This window comes from Prionailurus viverrinus, chromosome A1 (genome assembly GCF_022837055.1).
Source record: "Prionailurus viverrinus isolate Anna chromosome A1, UM_Priviv_1.0, whole genome shotgun sequence".
Lineage (NCBI taxonomy): Eukaryota > Metazoa > Chordata > Mammalia > Carnivora > Felidae > Prionailurus > Prionailurus viverrinus.
Window position 1 is genome coordinate 180,388,279 of NC_062561.1, and position 18,538 is coordinate 180,406,816.

General features: G+C 42.6%; 1 protein-coding gene across 2 annotated transcripts in view; it reads right to left on the reverse strand.

The window, feature by feature from the left end:
* DOCK2 (dedicator of cytokinesis 2) overlaps nt 1-18,538 on the reverse strand; it is a 422,335-nt gene that overhangs the window by 376,805 nt on the left and 26,992 nt on the right. For both annotated transcript variants that reach the window (XM_047853312.1, XM_047853320.1), the window contains exons 3-6: nt 9,306-9,346; nt 8,167-8,222; nt 7,578-7,674; nt 4,789-4,937 (exon numbers count right to left, since the gene is read on the reverse strand). In XM_047853312.1, the coding sequence (XP_047709268.1) occupies nt 4,789-4,937; nt 7,578-7,674; nt 8,167-8,222; nt 9,306-9,346 (343 nt within the window). The remainder of the gene's footprint in view (nt 1-4,788; nt 4,938-7,577; nt 7,675-8,166; nt 8,223-9,305; nt 9,347-18,538) is intronic.

Here is an 18,538-nt window from a genome sequence, read left to right on the forward strand (position 1 = left end):
AAGTCTTGATTTCATCTCAGGTCACGATCTCATGGTCGTGGGTTCAAACTGACAGCATGGAGCCTGCTTCGGATTCTGTCTCCCACTCTCTCTATCCCTCCTCCGTACCCTCTCTCTCTGTCCCCTGATCATGCTCTTTCTTGCTCTTTCTCAAAATAAATAAACATTAAAAAGCTAAAGTATGGAAAAATGCATGTGATATGTTTACATAAACAAGTAAGTCAAGCCAGATATATTACCTGGATACATGCACATGAGTAAAAAGCAAAGAGAGAAAGGACTGGACAAAAAGCAGCAAACTACCAATACTACTAACAAGGACACCTGTGAGAAGTAGGACCTTGGGTGGAGGAGTCTAAGGAAACATGTGCCTTATCTTTGTTTTATAATATAATATATTATAATGTAATGTAATGTAACATAATGAAAACATAGCAGAAAAGGTATTTCTATGTTATCTATTCAACAACATTTTGAACATAGCTGTTGGGGGGGAATCTCAGATATACTGCTCATTACCCAGAGCTTGCTCATTAACTCTTTGACTTCCAGGCCACAAGGTTTCCCCTGCTTGGTATTGATTTGTTGCAACAGCATCTGCCATTCTGATTGGCATCAGTGATACTAGTAACAGCAAATGCACAGCACTTGCGGTAAGCTCACATATGTTAAATATTTTACGTATGCTAATGCACTTAACCCTTACAAAAACCTTATGAGGCATATATACTGTTAACATACCCATTTTACAGATGAAGAAAAGACCAAAGATACAGGGGCTAATTAATTTGCCCAAAGCCACATAGCTAGTTAAAAAGTAATATGGCATCCTGGTCTGACTCTTAACCTCTATGGTATACTTTCTAAATAGGAGGTGCTTAGGCGTGGTACTGGATTAGGGGACAAGGGTAGGTTTGCAGAGGCCTTGATGTGAGGCTGCTTTTGCACTTGATGTTGAGATGGAGGGCCTCAGCTGTCTATACAAAGAGAGCTGGTGGAGACTCTGAGAAGGCCAACAGGAGTCCTGCTTAGGCACCACTACTGAGTTCCATATTCTGCAAGGGCAGCAAAGACAAGTGAAGGAGACGACGTTTTCATCTCTTATTTGAGAACTGGACTGAGAAGCACATCTCTCATCTCATCCAAATGCAAACAGAAGGGAGCCAAGGTTCACCCATTTGTCCACACTCATTAGGAGATTAACTTCCAACTAGATATGACTCATAACGTTGCACAGCCATGCTGCCGAACAGGCGATGCTACGGGGGTATAAATGCTTTCAACTAATGCTGAGCAGAGACTCGCGTGACCTCAGAAAAGATGGAGCATAGCCAATACATAATTTAATGCCAAGATCTCTCTAGTTCTTTCTCTTCAAAATTTATCAAAGTGGATTCGGTTCTAAAATGTATGAATAAAACATTCTCTGGGTCCAGCTATCTTGGGATTTGGAGGAGTCATTTGAGGATTCCTCACTTCTTGGAGACCAGGAAGCTTGCCCATTACCAGTCTCGTGTGGAATTTTAGCAGCTTTAGTAGTCACAGGCCGGGCTGTCAGGATTCCCACAACCCAGGGTCAGGAGAGGCTGTCTCCCAAATGAACAGCAGACCATTTGCTTTGGAGAAATGAGCATTTTAGCAGTTTCTTCTCAGAGGTAGCCCCACACTGCTCTCTTCTGTTCGAGAAAGTGATAAAATGAACTGAAAACAAAGGCAGGGGAAGAAGCTCCCACTGCATGCATTTTCCAAAAACAAAAAAATTTTAATGGTAATGAAAACAGAAGTGGCTCCTTATGTGGCTCCAGATAGTCTGGACAAATCCAAACTTCTTTACTTGGCACTTAGGCCCTCAAGTTTCCAGCCCCTGTCTGCCTTCCCCTCCATGCTCTCATTCTCTGAGCTCCTCCCATTCTCTCTCTCTCTCTTTCTCCTTCTCAATTTTTGTCCTAATAATCCCCACTAGTTTTGTTACATTAGGGCAGATGCTAGCCACCTGCCTGTCTCCTCCCCGCCCCCAGCCCCCACCTTCTGGTCCATGCTTCCTGCTCTCATGAAATGCATGAATTCCTACTCAAGAGTCTGTTCACTTCTCTCTCTCCCATATTAATCCACAGTCCTTGGAGGCAACAGAATGCAGTAGTCAAGCACTTGAATTCTAAAGCCAACCTACTTGGTTCAAATTTCAGTCATCTGGGGAAAAATGACCTAATCACTCTTTGAGCCTCAGTTTCCTCATCTGAGAAACAGAGACGATAATAGCACCTACCTACCTCATAGAGTTGTCATGGAACCTAACCGAGTTAATGCATGAAAAGTGCTTAAAACAGCGCCTGGCAGGTACTTAGCAAGTTATTGTTGGTTCTCACTGCTTGCTTTTTGTTGTCCATATAGTGGCTGTTTTTTGTAAATGTTTTTTGTAAATGCTAGGCCTCGAGGTCTAGCATGTGCTCAAAAAGTTTGATGTCTGAATGAAGGAACAAAGAAGAGAAACAGGCTGATTCTGGTCAGTCCTCCATCACTTAATTCCTGGCTCAACAGCCTGAGGATGATGTACCTCACCACAGCTCCTGACACTCTGCCCAGAGGTCTGCCCTTTTGGCTTTCAGGAAGCCACCCACCCCATATCAGAGCTCTGACCTCCCAAGACACCAGGCCAGTGTTAATTGAAGGTGTCCAAATCTCCCTCCCTGCCAGCTGAAGTCATCAGGAAAGGGAGGCAAGAATCATGGGCCACCCCCCAGCTCAGGGCCTCAGTCTCCAAGGATGCCTCTCACTTCCCCAAAGGGAACTGAAACTGAAAGCTCAGGGTTGGTTGAGGCAATGCTGCAGAGACACAACTGAAGGGGGCAGGCGCCCTCCTCCTCTTTCTCCTCTCACCAACATTCATGTATTCATCCAGCCATCATTCACTGAGTGCCTCCTGTGTGCAGACCCTGTTCCCGCCACAAGAGATGAATTAAATGGTCACTGTATTAGAGAGTGCCCATCACAGCAGGGGAGACAAGCCAGTGAAGAGGTGATTACTCTTGGGGTGCTAAGGGCCTACAAGAGCACCTAACCCAGCCAGGGGTGGGTAGGGGACAATCAGAGAAGGCTTCCTATGGGTGGTGACCATTTCTTCCATCCTTGGCCCCTTTTCTTAGGAACCCTGTGAAGAAACATCTGAAGGTCACAGATGCCATTATTGCAAAGCAGCAAAACTCCCTCACTTCTCACACTCTCAGCTGCGACTGTACTCAGCTAAAGATGTCACCGCACCAACGGTGGCAGCAGCTGTGTGGCAAACTCTTCCTGTCGCTCTGGGATGATGTGCATTATAAGCAGATTTGGACACGCTTGCCAGCTGCCAGCAGGGGAACCAGCAGAGGGACCATGCTTCTGGGATGGGAAGCAGGTGTAAGCTGGACCCACTGACTTTCCTAGTGCATATGGATCTTCTTCCTCAGTGCATATGACAAAAGCAAGAAAGCCTGGCTGCTAAGAAATTTTCTTCTTACTCCCATTGAATAGACTCTTTCTACTTCCCCCTCACACGTAAGTCCCAGCCTTCTGACCCATTTCACAATCCTCTAAACATGCCATGCTCTCTCACACACTACTGCCTTCCTTTTTTTTAGCCTACTTAACACTTCTTTATTTTTCAAAATTCCCCTCAGGGTTACCTCCTTCAGGAAGCCTCCTTTGACTTCCTTCTCCATGGCGAATTAAGAGTACTCTTGCTTGGTAAGCCATCAAACTTAACACAATACATAACAATAGTTTACTCGTAGCTTCCTCCTAACCAGACTGGTCTCTTAGCAGACAGGAACTTTGACATCTACAGCCTCAACAGCTGGCAAGATATCAGGCCAATCATAAGCGTTCAATACATGTTTGTTGTTGGGATGAATAAACAAACGAGTAGGATTTGGAGGGCATCCAAATGCCGGGAGAGGGGGTGAAGATTTACAGTTCTCCAATGCTAACCAGGTACCATAGTGGAGAGGCCCATGGACTCTGGAGCCAGACTGCTTGGTTCTAAATTCTGGTTCTGCCATTACTAGCTATGTGATTCTGGACAAATTACTTGACCTCTTTAAAAGCCTTCGTTTCTTCATCTGAAAAAAAAAAAAGTGCGGATAATAAAACTGCATGCCCCATAGAGCTGTTATAAGAATTAAATAAGACAATAAATGTAAAACACTTAGCATCAAGCCCGGTGCATAACAACTCAGATTAAATGTTACTTTATAATATTATTATCACTACTATTATTATCAGTGGGTTGTCCTGCCTCAAAAAATTGTTTCATGTTCTCCTTAACTTCAGAACATCTAAATTCCAACCCTGCTTCTTCCCTTTTGAGGAAACACTTTTGTGACTATGCATAGGAGTTAGCTGATGGCATGTGGGGTGGATAATTTAGGATGGGGGAAGGGACATTTAAATCTCACACTGGGATTTAAGGGAGAGTTTTGTTAAGTGCAGGAATAAAATGACAACTAAGCCAAAAGTGAACCAGCATGACTGTGTTCCCCAGCCCCTCGGAAGTAGGTTAAATGAGTGTCCTAAATCTCTCAGCCCAGTAATAACCCCTGTAAAAGCAAGCCCTCCCTCCACTTGCATGTCCCCAGATCCCACCGGGGTGATAAGAAAGGCACACAAGCATGGCATTGGTAACAGCCTTCTCTCAAATAGAAAGTGGCAAACTTGTATCTAAAAATGAAACCAAGCTTCTCTGTAGGGAGACAGGAAAGAAGGGGGGTGGGTAAGAGAAAAGAGCATCTTTGCAGAGGAAAGAGAGGTTACTTGTTGCCATAGTCTATTTTGGATGTGACTTTCTGCTTCAGTTCCTTCAACTCGTCCTTAGGCAGAGTTCCTGAGAGGAGCTGGGACCGCCACTCCATCAGGTCGTACATCATGGCTTGCACCTGCAGGAACCGATCCTTTTTGCTGGCCTACGAGAAAAAACAATGCACAGTCACCTGCACCGAGGGTGTGTGTGGGTATCTATGTGGCAAACTGTGCCAAAGTCAGACATGTTCAGGGGCCATGACTTGAGCATCTCTCCTGGCCCCTACCCAGCTACAAAGGGGGATTAGGTGGTAGTCTCAGTCATCCACAAAGTTCCTCCCCCTGGGCCCCAGGGATTTCCAGAAATGAAACTAATAATCCCAATCACTTCTTGGTTAAAGAACGGGTGATTTCTGACTCTTATCAGAAAAGATACTTGTTGAGCAGCAATGCCATGAATATCTGCTGTAATGCAGGTCCCAGTGCTCAGGACATTTAAGGCTGGAAACTAGGGCCATTTTTCTGGCGATAGAGGCCTATTTCTAGGGCAGCAGTCCCCCAAGTGTGACATGTGCACAACCTGTGGGACACAACAGCTTTTGGTGATAGAAAGACACAATGTTAAATAACATGGACGCATATGGTGATTTTCTTCCATTCTTCCTCCATCCTTCTGTACAAAGGAAGGAGAAAGGTGCAGTTTCATGGTAATGTTATCTTTAACCCCTCTCTCACATTTGTCCTTTTTTTTTTTTTTTAACAAAGAGAGAGGTCTTCAGCTCAGAGCTTTTGACAGGTACTATAGCAAGCACTTAATAACATTGACTTGTTTTCATTGTATTTATTTGATAATGTTCTTCTAATTGTGCCAAGCACTTTTGGCTTTCCATTTGGGAAAGCATGTGTGATATAATAATATATATAAATATATATAATTTTATATATATATATATATATATATATATATATATATATATATATAATTTGTTCTTTGTCCCCAGTTCTCGGCACAGAGCTCCTAAAGCCCTTGGAACATCCTGAGTGATAACAGCATTTTTTTTTTTTTTTATTCATAATGAGCTCCTTTTGACCATACCTGAGTTTATGCTAATGATGTGACTCCTGATGGTCCCCTAGACAGCTTCAGGATGGGGGCTGAATGTGAGAGGAACCCACTATGTGATTAGAGAGTTGGAACTTTCAGCCATACCCCCCTCACTCTTCCCTTCGGGGGGGGGGGCTGGGGATGGAGCCTAATCACCAACGTCCAACGATTTAACAATCATGCCTATGTAATGAAACTTTGATTAAAACTCTCAATCAGTAAGGTTCCTGGCACTTCCCAGATGAGCATGCTTCGTGCAGAGAAAGTGGCATGCCCAGAGAAGGCATGAAAGCTCTGTGCTTACCCACCCCATTCCTTTACCTGTATATATCTTCCTTTTGGCTTTTCTGCATTGCAGCCTTTATGGTAAAACAATAACCATGAGTACAGCTCTTTCCAGAGCTCTGTGAGTTGTTCTAAGGAATTACGAGCCCCCACATAGAGGTGGAGAGGAATGATGGACCCCTGAATTTGTATTAAGTTTGGACAGAAGTGTGGGTAGCCTGGGAACCTGGGACTTGCAACTGGCATCCTAAGCGAGGGCAACCTTGTAGGACTCAGTCCTTAAACCTATGGAATCTGAAACTGACTCTGGGTAGGCCGTGTTAGAACTGAATTGAATTATAAGGCATCCAGTCAGTGTTGGAGAATGGGAAGTTGTTGTTGGAAGGCATGGAAGGCTGCACAATTTATTAAGTAAGTTATTTTAGTTTACTAAAAAGGGAGCCAATTTAGGTATTAAGTAAATATCGTACAGGTGGTACATAGACACGGCAAGAATCATGAAGGTGATACTGAAATACCGGAAGTTTAAGGTTCTCTTTACTAGGGCAAAGGGCACAATTGACTTGATATTTAAAGATTTTTTAAGGGAAAATGACAAGTTGCCACATTGCGTGTGTATGCTATGTTTAAAAGGGGGTAGTGGAGGTGAATGATTAACCGCTTTAGCTTCAAGTTACTGTTCTCCCCCTAAACTTTCCTAACAACTTTTGGGAAACCTATACAACTGGATGTGCCGATTACCATATAATACAAAGTATCCACACGGGAGTTGATATTGATGACCATAAAAGTTAAGTCTACAAATAGCATGTGTACATACCAGCAAGTGAACACAGGGCTGTAACAAAGATGCAGTAAGCCCCGGTTGACGTTTTCACTCTCAGCTTACTGGTTTTCTTAGCTAATTGCTTTCATTAGGAAGTTTAGAAGCATCAAAGGAGGATTTAAAATTAGATTTGCTTCAATACAGGGAAAACACATGTAAAATGCGCTCTTTGTTTTTCCAGGGTCAAAACTTATTCATAGATCTAAGGACAATAACCATTAGTTAATTAACATATAAGACGGTATTTCTCAAGGTATTATCAGTAGACTACCAAATTAAAGTCCCCAGGGTTTATTAAAATGTAATAAAAAGTCCCATTAAAGGAAGCTTTATCTTTTAACAAAAACTTTTGCACTAGTTTTAAAGCCGAAGGATCACATCAGACCCCCGTTTATTATGGCTCAGTCACAAGCTTGCTGTGTGGCTTTGAGAAAGTTACCTAATCTCTCTGGGCCTCGATGTACTCCTGTTTGTTCTCTACTATGATGCCGAGGCCACCTTGGCCTGCCCTGCTCAAGGATGAATTCCAAATGTGAACCATACAAAGACTGCAGTAAGCACCCCAGGGATCAGGGTTTTGAGTCTCACCACGTAGAGCTGTTTCCAGATGCTGCCCCACTCCCAAAGTGTCGTTGTCACTTCTTGTGCCAGAGGAATTTCTGCAGGAATGATGTTCTCGATATTTCTATTTAAGGTGGGAGACAGAACTCTGTGAAATTGAGACCCAGGTGCTAACAAGATAAAATGCTGGCAAATTTGCATTAAGCTGCAGCTGCTAAGAGGGCCCTTGTTGGCAAGAGACTGAACCGCCTCCAATAGCCACACCAATTACATTATGCAAATGCAAGGAGCTTCTTTTTTAATGTCCTCCTTCACTAGGGTGGGCCCTTCAAGCTCGTTATTCAGGCTTAATCTACTTTAATATAGTTCAAAGGCAGCTGCCAGTGAAAAGTTTGATTCTCCAACTTCCTAATACCCCCTCAGCATCAGGTCTGAACAGTAATCAACTTGGATTAGATCTCCCACTTCATGAGGAAAAGGAGACACACAAATAAACATGGGCATGAAGAAGAGGGATCAGCTGATTCACATCTGCCAAGTTAGGTTTTCAAAGCAGACAGGACAGAGGCATCTGGGAGCTATGGGAGGGTCAAGTCTGGTGAAGAATGACAAATACCTTCTTTTCTCCACTGTCACTTCCTTGATGTGGATAAAGGATTTAGGGAAAATGCCCTGTTGGGAATAAAATAAGATAAAATAAAATAAAATGACATATCCTTACAGAAATTACCTGAGGCCTTTGTGGTTTTTCCCAAAAGCTATTGACTGGTAAAAACCCTCCAACTTTAAAGGAATAATTCATTCTCTTAGGTCTAGTTCTTTCTAGCCAGTTCTCCACCAGTTGTTCTAGATCTCATAATAGCCCTAGAATCCCGAGGATGCTTCAGTCCTATTTTGGACAAGACAGGACAAAAAAAAAAAAAAAAAGACTCGCTCTAAGAGAAACAAGGTGCTTTGTCTCTCCCCTCTCCTGCCCAATTTCAGGAAAGCAGTCACTCTTCACAGTCACAAATAGCTACAAGGTCAGGTCCTAAAGCAACAGTGTCCTTGGTTGCATGTGGGCTATTTGATATAAGACCTATTTTTCCCTGGATTTATTTCATTGTTCTTTGGACAGCAGAGTGGGATCATGCCTCCCAATACAGCAATGCCAGAAAGGAGGGAAGAAGTGTCTTATTTCCTTGCCCCATAAGCTTGTCTCAGTTAGCAAGAGAAGTTTATCAATTACTTGCAAATTCCTTCATAAATTAACCAGGGTGCCCGCTGGAGGCATCTGCGTCCACCCTAGACACGGTGAGCAATAAGACCAGTAAAATAGGTGCCCGCTATCATGGAGATGATGGCGTAACATGGGGTTGGAACAGGTGAACTCCCCAAAGGCAGAGACTTGACTTGTCTCTGTGAGGGGAGGAAATGATGAATGCACCCAAACAACTCTGGAGAAAGGCAGCAGAAGATAAATTTCAAACAAAACATGTACAATTCCATGGGGAGTCAAGGAAGGGGGAAATCATATGCAACTGGCCTATCAGAAAAAGTCAGAAGGAACAGAGAGCTGCGGAGGTTAGCCTTAAGTGGAAGGGAGCTGAGACACAGCAAGTGCCGAGGTGTAGAGGTGGAAAAGCGCAGGACACAAAGAAGGAGAGATGAGACAAATGTGCTGATGAGCTACAGAGGTTGGTAATTGCCCAAAGGTATTGCAGCATCATGTAAAGACATCCAGTATCGTTTCAAGTAAAAACGAATTGACCTTACCTGTAACATTTTGTGCTTTAGGAGGTATCCCCTATACCAATCTGCAAAGAGAAAATAAACAAACAGGTCTCTTATCTACTCTTACAAGCTTATTGCTGGTTTTTGTTGTTGTTCTGCTTGTTTTTAAGTAGCAAAGAAACTACTGTGAAGTGCTTAAGACCTCAGGCACAAATCCAAGTCTGGAAGGCCCTAGGCTTCAACAAGCTGTTGAAATCATTGCCAACATCTCCAAAAATCATCTAAAAATACAGAGATCTCACACAACAATGCGAATTTCCTCCTTTTGGAAAAATAGGAGGCCCAGTGACAGTGGCTAGTGCTTCCCCACGGCCTCAGTAGGCTGACGGCGAGGAGCAGCTGGTCTCATCACACAGAACAGGTGCCTCAACTCACCAGCCTCCACCCAGCCCCTCACTTATTCCCATTACCTGCCTGGGCCCCGTGTTCAGATGCATGCTTCAACCTCTTCCTTAGAGACGTACAAAGGCTGAGGGAGTTTGGCACACATACTAAAATTATACCCACAGTTTTAACAGCAGCAAATGGTGTCTAATATGTGATTTGCAAAAGTTAGTCATTACAAGACAGACAAGTTCAGAGATGGGTAAAAGGACAGAAATTTTAAAAGATTCTTCCCTTTGCAAGAACTTCAAAAATGATTCAATTAACAGAAATCCAAATTATACACAGTCTCAAACAAAAAGAGCCTCGGTGTAGCAAGTATTGATGACTATAATGAGCCCACTGGCCTTTGGAATAATTCAAGCACAGCCAAGTGGTGGCATTTGTCATCTTTGTAAATAAAAAGCGTCTGTCGGGAGCCTCATTAGCAAACCCTCATTACTGGGCTGACAGATTGTTGTCGAAATATGTTCTCAACAGACATACGTGCAAGCCCCCAAACAAACAAGTTGAAATGCAAAGTCACCATTCACAGTCATGAGGCAGCTTGAAGGTCAGGTCCTAAAGAAAACTCAAAGCAACAGGTGCCCACAGTGGCTCCTATTTTGAGAAACAGAAAGAAAGGGAAGGAGAGAAGGAGAAAAGGAAGGAGAGAAGAAAAAAGTTAGAGAAAAGGAATCTCCGGTTTGGAATAAAGTACTGTTTTAGGCACTCTTCATGTATGAAGTCTCTTAACCCTCGTGACCGCGATGAGGTAGGAACTATAATTATCCCATTTTACAAAAGAATGACCTACCTGAGGCAGAGAGAAGTTAAGTAATTTGCCCAGGGTTACACAGATAATAAGTGACAATGTCAGGATTTGAATGCACATGGCCATCACACTGCGCTTCCTGTCTGATGCAGGAAGGAGTATGATGGTTGCCTAATATTTCCATCCTCTCAATATCTGAATCCCCAAAACTATATCCCTACTAAGCTACTTTCCAGCTGAATACTTCCAGTGCTGGAAAACATGATGAGGCATCACATTCTATGTTTACACTCCTAATAATCTGTCCATAACTACTGGGAATAATTAACCATTAGCAATAGCGTCAATGCTGGTAAAGGTTTTGTTTTGTTTCTTTCAAGCTATAAATTAATCTTCACAATAATCCTATAGAGTAGATACTATTATTGCCTTAGTTTTGCAAATGAAAATAGAGAGGCACAGAATGATTAAGCAGCTTGCTCATGGTCACACAGCTAGTCGGTGATGTAACTAAGATTTAAACCCAAGCATCTGACTCCACAGAGATGACACTCCACAGCCGTGCACTATAACAACTCCTTTGTTTGCAGTTCTACCCCATGCCACCAACTAAATAAGAACATCTTTGGAATATTACTAGCCACCATTTTTTGATTGCTTAATATAGGCAAAGCTGTATGTTAAGTGTTGTACATGCATTTTCTCATTTAGTCCTCATATCAATACTATGAGCCAAGTATCACCATTCCCGTTTTATAGATGAAGAAATTGAAATTCAAGTCAGTTGATGTACTGAGCCAAATCACACAGCCAGGGTTCAAGGGCAAATCTGTGTGGCTTCAAAGCCAGCCCTCAATGCTTTTCTGCCACATTAGCCACTGTGTGATGAGTACATATACAGAAAAAGTTCTCTTAGAGCACAAATACAGACAAGGGTCTCATAGTTGTAGTGACCTGAATCTACCTGATGGCCAAAGCCACCAAAATCTACCAGAGACTAGGAAAACAATCAAGGGACCAAAAGTCCCTACCCAGAGCTCATGCGTACATCTGCTTCTCCATGACAGGATCTCCATGATCAGGATCCCTTGAATCTCTGGTCCAGGAACTCTGCCTGCTCAGACCCTTGAGGCTCAGTTACCTACGGACACCTTGTAGCTTTTCTGATTCTTAGAACTTCAGCTCACTCCTGAGCAAGGAATCTATTTATTACCCAGCATACATGTTCTGTTTCCAAGACTCAAGTTCAATCAACACTGATGGTTCACCTACTATGTACATGACACTGGGCTAAGTACTTTCAGAAATAAATATCCTGTGATCCTTGATGAGAAGGGCTTATTACCACCTCCACTTGCAAGATAATTATAATGCATTGACTGCATCAGGGCTCTCCTTAGGACTTTTTTCTGACATCTCCACCTCTGCTGGGCCATTGACTTCCATGACTCCTGATGTCGGCTCCCTAATCTGGTCATCTGTCAGCTATATCTGGCTGTACTCCAAGACCTGACCAGGCAGATAACAATAGTTGGCATCCATAGCAAAATGCACAACAATGAACAACACCATGATCAAAAGCAGGCACACAGCACTTGCCATATCCCAGAACTTGCCCCCAGGCTGAACACCTTTTCCTATTAAATAATAGCAACCCCATCCATGAGATAAGCACTTCTGTTTTAATAGGGAACTCATAAAGTACATCCTGGGGGAAGATGAGAAAAGGAAAATGTTTACCATTCTTCTTGACAGTTAGAAAGTACCAATTCTTCAAACTGTCCTCCCTTCCCACATCCCAAATACTAAAACAAAATGTACCTAAATTCTCTAATCATCTAGCATCTGTGGAGAGTAGGGAGAAAGTTGAAGAGAGATTAAAAATATCCCAGGATAGAGACGCCTGGGTGGCTCAGTCGGTTGAGCGTCCGACTTCAGCTCAGGTCATGATCTCACAGTATGTGGGTTCGAGCCCCGCATTGGGCTCTGTGCTGACAGCTCAGATCCTGGAGCCTGCTTCAGATTCTGTGGCTCACTCTGAATCTGTCCCTCCCTCACTCATGCTCTGTCTCTCTCTCTGTCTCAAAAATAAATAAAGCATTAAAAAAAATTTTTTTAAATATTCCAGGACATTAAAAAAAAAAATCGATGGCCTAAAGATCCAGTCTTCTCTCTGCTATCTATAAGCAGCATAATTTTTGGTCATGTCACTAAAGCCTGAGTGTTTTCATCTATAAAATGAGGGAAATAACATGCACCCCACAGGGTGTTACAAAATTATTTTTAAAACATGATTATGAAGTAAACCATCTAGTAACGGTATAAAACCTTGGAGGGGAGGAAAACACCAATTTCAGGATAAGTCTTACCTATAGTATGGACAAAAAGACAAGAATAGAATAGAGGAGGGATAAACAGAGAGTTTCAAATGCATCTAAAGTTTTTATTTCTTGAAGTCTGAAGTAAACGTTGCAAATTTTAATAGTTTATTGAGTGGCAGTTGCTTGAATGTATTTTACTTTCCTGTATGATTTTGATTTCCTGTATAATATTAATATCAGATATAAGTTAGCAGTTATCAGTGGTTAAGAGTGTGCTCTCTGGAAGCAAAGTTCAGATTTGTATGGAGATCTACAACTTACTGTCTGTGTGATCTTAGACATTTCTCTGAGCCTCAGTTTTCTTATCTGTAAAATGGAAATAATAATAGTGTCTGTCTCATAAGGCTGAAGTTAGATAAGGAATTCAGAGTTTGTCCAGTGCCTGGAATATGGTGAGTGTTCAAAATTAGTAAATACCATTCTCTCTTTTAAAAATCAAAAATCAAAGAGAGTTGCGGCAAGATGGCGGCTTAGGAGGACGCTGGGCTCACCGCAAGTCCTGCTGATCACTTAGATTCCATCTACACCTGCCTAAATAACCCAGAAAACCGCCAGAGGATTAGCAGAATGGAGTCGCGGGAGCCAAACGCAGACGAGAGGCCCACGGAAGAGGGTAGGAAGGGCGGCGAGGCGGTGCGCGCTCCACGGACTGGCGGGAGGGAGCCGGGGCGGAGGGGCCTGACGGACTGTGTTCCCACAACAAGCGCGACTTAGCGTCTGGGAGGTCATAAGTTAACAGCTCTGCTCGGAAAGCGGGAAGGCTGGAGGACAAAGGGAGGGAGAGCTGCTGAGCCCCCTGACAACAGAGCTCAGTTTGGTGGGGAACAAAGGCGCTCGCCAGCGCCATCTCCCCCGCCCATCCCCCAGCCGAAATCCCAAAGGGAACCGGTTCCTGCCAGGGAACTTGCTTGCTCCGCGCAAACACCCAACTCTGCGCTTCGGCGGAGCCAAACCTCCGGCAGCGGATCTGACTCCCTCCCGCTGCCACAGGGCCCCTCCTGAAGTGGATCACCTAAGGAGAAGCGATCTAAGCCTGCCCCTCCTGCCCCCGAGCACCTTGCCTACCCACCCCAGCTAATACGCCAGATCCCCAGCATCACAAGCCTGGCAGGGTGCAAGTAGCCCAGACGAGCCACACCACCCCACAGTGAATCCCGCCCCTAGGAGAGGGGAAGAGAAGGCACACACCAGTCTGACTGTGGCCCCAGCGGTGGGCTGGGGGAAGACATCAGGTCTGACTGCGGCCCCGCCCACCAACTCCAGTTATACACCACAGCACAGGGGAAGTGCCCTGCAGGTCCTCACCACGCCAGGGACTGTCCAAAATGACCAAGCAGAAGAATTCCCCTCAGAAGAATCTCCAGGAAATAACAACAGCTAATGAGCTGATCAAAAAGGACTTAAATAACATAACAGAAAGTGAATTTAGAATAATAGTCATAAAATTAATCGCTGGGCTTGAAAACAGTATACAGGACAGCAGAGAATCTCTTGCTACAGAGATCAAGGGACTAAGGAACAGTCACGAGGAGCTGAAAAACGCTTTAAACGAAATGCATAACAAAATGGAAACCACCACAGCTCGGCTTGAAGAGGCAGAGGAGAGAATAGGTGAACTAGAAGATAAAGTTATGGAAAAAGAGGAAGCTGAGAAAAAGAGAGATAAAAAAATCCAGGAGTATGAGGGGAAAATTAGAGAATTAAGTGATACACTAAAAAGAAATAATATACGCATAATTGGTATCCCAGAAGAGGAAGAGAGAGGGAAAGGTGCTGAAGGGATACTTGAAGAAATAATAGCTGAGAACTTCCCTGAACTGGGGAAGGAAAAAGGCATTGAAATCCAAGAGGCACAGAGAACCCCCTTCAGACGTAACTTGAATCGATCTTCTGCACGACATATCATAGTGAAACTGGCAAAATACAAGGATAAAGAGAAAATTCTGAAAGCAGCAAGGGGTAAACGTGCCCTCACATATAAAGGGAGACCTATAAGACTCGTGACTGATCTCTCTTTTGAAACTTGGCAGGCCAGAAAGAATTGGCACGAGATTTTCAGGGTGCTAGACAGAAAAAATATGAAGCCAAGAATCCTTTATCCAGCAAGTCTGTCATTTAGAATAGAAGGAGAGATAAAGGTCTTCCCAAACAAACAAAAACTGAAGGAATTTGTCACCACTAAACCAGCCCTACAAGAGATCCTAAGGGGGACCCTGTGAGACAAAGTCCCAGAGACATCACTACAAGCATAAAACATACAGACATCACAATGACTCTAAACCCGTATCTTTCTATAATAACACTGAATGTAAATGGATTAAATGCGCCAACCAAAAGACATAGGGTATCAGAATGGATAAAAAAACAAGACCCATCTATTTGCTGTCTACAAGAGACTCATTTTAGACCTGAGGACACCTTTAGATTGAGAGTGAGGGGATGGAGAACTATTTATCATGCGACTGGAAGCCAAAAGAAAGCTGGAGTAGCCATACTTATATCAGACAAACTAGACTTTAAATTAAAGGCTGTAACAAGAGATGAAGAAGGACATTATATAATAGTTACAGGGTCTATCCATCAGGAAGAGCTAACAATTATCAATGTCTATGCACCGAATACCGGAGCCCCCAAATATATAAAACAATTACTCATAAACATAAGCAACCTTATTGATAAGAATGTGGTAATTGCAGGGGACTTTAATACACCACTTACAGAAATGGATAGATCATCTAGACACACGGTCAATAAAGAAACAAGGGCCCTGAATGAGACATTGGATCAGATGGACTTGACAGATATATTTAGAACTCTGCATCCCAAAGCAACAGAATATACTTTCTTCTCGAGTGCACATGGAACATTCTCCAAGATAGATCATATACTGGGTCACAAAACAGCCCTTCATAAGTTTACAAGAATTGAAATTATACCATGCTTACTTTCAGACCACAATGCTATGAAGCTTGAAATCAACCACAGAAAAAGGTCTGGAAAACCTCCAAAAGCATGGAGGTTAAAGAACACCCTACTAACGAATGAGTGGGTCAACCAGGCAATTAGAGAAGAAATTAAAAAATATATGGAAACAAACGAAAATGAAAATACAACAATCCAAACGCTTTGGGACGCAGCAAAGGCAGTCCTGAGAGGAAAATACATTGCAATCCAGGCCTATCTCAAGAAACAAGAAAAATCCCAAATACAAAATCTAACAGCACACCTAAAGGAACTAGAAGCAGAACAGCAAAGGCAGCCTAAGCCCAGCAGAAGAAGAGAAATCATAAAGATCAGAGCAGAAATAAACAATATAGAAACTAAAAAAACTGTAGAGCAGATCAACGAAACCAAGAGTTGGTTTTTTGAAAAAATAAACAAAATTGACAAACCTCTAGCCAGGCTTCTCAAAAAGAAAAGGGAGATGACCCAAATAGATAAAATCATGAATGAAAATGGAATGATTACAACCAATCCCTCAGAGATACAAACAATTATCAGGGAATACTATGAAAAATTATATGCCAACAAATTGGACAACCTGGAAGAAATGGACAAATTCCTGAACACCCATACTCTTCCAAAACTCAATCAGGAGGAAATAGAAAGCTTGAACAGACCCATAACCAGCGAAGAAATTGAATCGGTTATCAAAAATCTCCCAACAAATAAGAGTCCAGGACCAGATGGCTTCCCAGGGGAGTTCTACCAGACGTTTCAAGCAGAGATAATACCTATCCTTCTCAAGCTATTCCAAGAAATAGAAAGGGAAGGAAAACTTCCAGACTCATTCTATGAAGCCAGTATTACTTTGATTCCTAAACCAGACAGAGACCCAGTAAAAAAAGAGAACTACAGGCCAATATCCCTGATGAATATGGATGCAAAAATTCTCAATAAGGTACTAGCAAATCGAATTCAACGGCATATAAAAAGAATGATTCACCATGATCAAGTGGGATTCATTCCTGGGATGCAGGGCTGGTTCAACATTCGCAAATCAATCAACGTGATACATCACATTAACAAAAAAAAAGAGAAGAACCATATGATCCTGTCAATCGATGCAGAAAAGGCCTTCGACAAAATCCAGCACCCTTTCTTAATAAAAACCTTTGAGAAAGTCGGGATAGAAGGAACATACTTAAAGATCATAAAAGCCATTTATGAAAAGCCCACAGCTAACATCATCCTCAACGGGGAAAAACTGAGAGCTTTTTCCCTGAGATCAGGAACACGACAAGGATGCCCACTCTCACCGCTGCTGTTTAACATAGTGCTGGAAGTTCTAGCATCAGCAATCAGACAACAAAAGGAAATCAAAGGCATCAAAGTTGGCAAAGATGAAGTCAAGCTTTCGCTTTTTGCAGATGACATGATATTATACATGGAAAATCCGATAGACTCCACCAAAAGTCTGCTAGAACTGATACATGAATTCAGCAAAGTTGCAGGATACAAAATCAATGTACAGAAATCAGTTGCATTCTTATACACTAACAATGAAGCAACAGAAAGACAAATACAGAAACTGATCCCATTCACAATTGCACCAAGAAGCATAAAATACCTAGGAATAAATCTAACCAAAGATGTAAAGGATCTGTATGCTGAAAACTATAGAAAGCTTATGAAGGAAATTGAAGAAGATTTAAAGAAATGGAAAGACATTCCCTGCTCTTGGATTGGAAAAATAAATATTGTCAAAATGTCAATACTACCCAAAGCTATCTACACATTCAATGCAATCCCAATCAAAATTGCACCAGCATTCTTCTCGAAACTAGAACAAGCAATCCTAAAATTCATATGGAACCACAAAAGGCCCCGAATAGCCAAAGGAATTTTGAAGAAGAAGACCAAAACAGGAGGCATCACAATCCCAGACTTTAGCCTCTACTACAAAGCTGTCATCATCAAGACAGCATGGTATTGGCACCAAAACAGACACATAGACCAATGGAATAGAATAGAAACCCCAGAACTAGACCCACAAACGTATGGCCAACTCATCTTTGACAAAGCAGGAAAGAACATCCAATGGAAAAAAGACAGCCTCTTTAACAAATGGTGCTGGGAGAACTGGACAGCAACATGCAGAAGGTTGAAACTAGACCACTTTCTCACACCATTCACAAAAATAAACTCAAAATGGATAAAGGACCTAAATGTGAGACAGGAAACCATCAAAACCTTAGAGGAGAAAGCAGGAAAAGACCTCTCTGACCTCAGCCGTAGCAATCTCTTACTCGACACATCCCCAAAGGCAAGGGAATTAAAAGCAAAAGTGAATTACTGGGACCTTATGAAGATAAAAAGCTTCTGCACAGCAAAGGAAACAACCAACAAAACTAAAAGGCAACCAACGGAATGGGAAAAGATATTCGCAAATGACATATCGGACAAAGGGCTAGTATCCAAAATCTATAAAGAGCTCACCAAACTCCACACCCAAAAAACAAATAACCCAGTGAAGAAATGGGCAGAAAACATGAATAGACACTTCTCTAAAGAAGACATCCGGATGGCCAACAGGCACATGAAAAGATGTTCAGCGTCGCTCCTTATCAGGGAAATACAAATCAAAACCACACTCAGATATCACCTCACGCCAGTCAGAGTGGCCAAAATGAACAAATCAGGAGACTATAGATGCTGGAGAGGAGGTGGAGAAACGGGAACCCTCTTGCACTGTT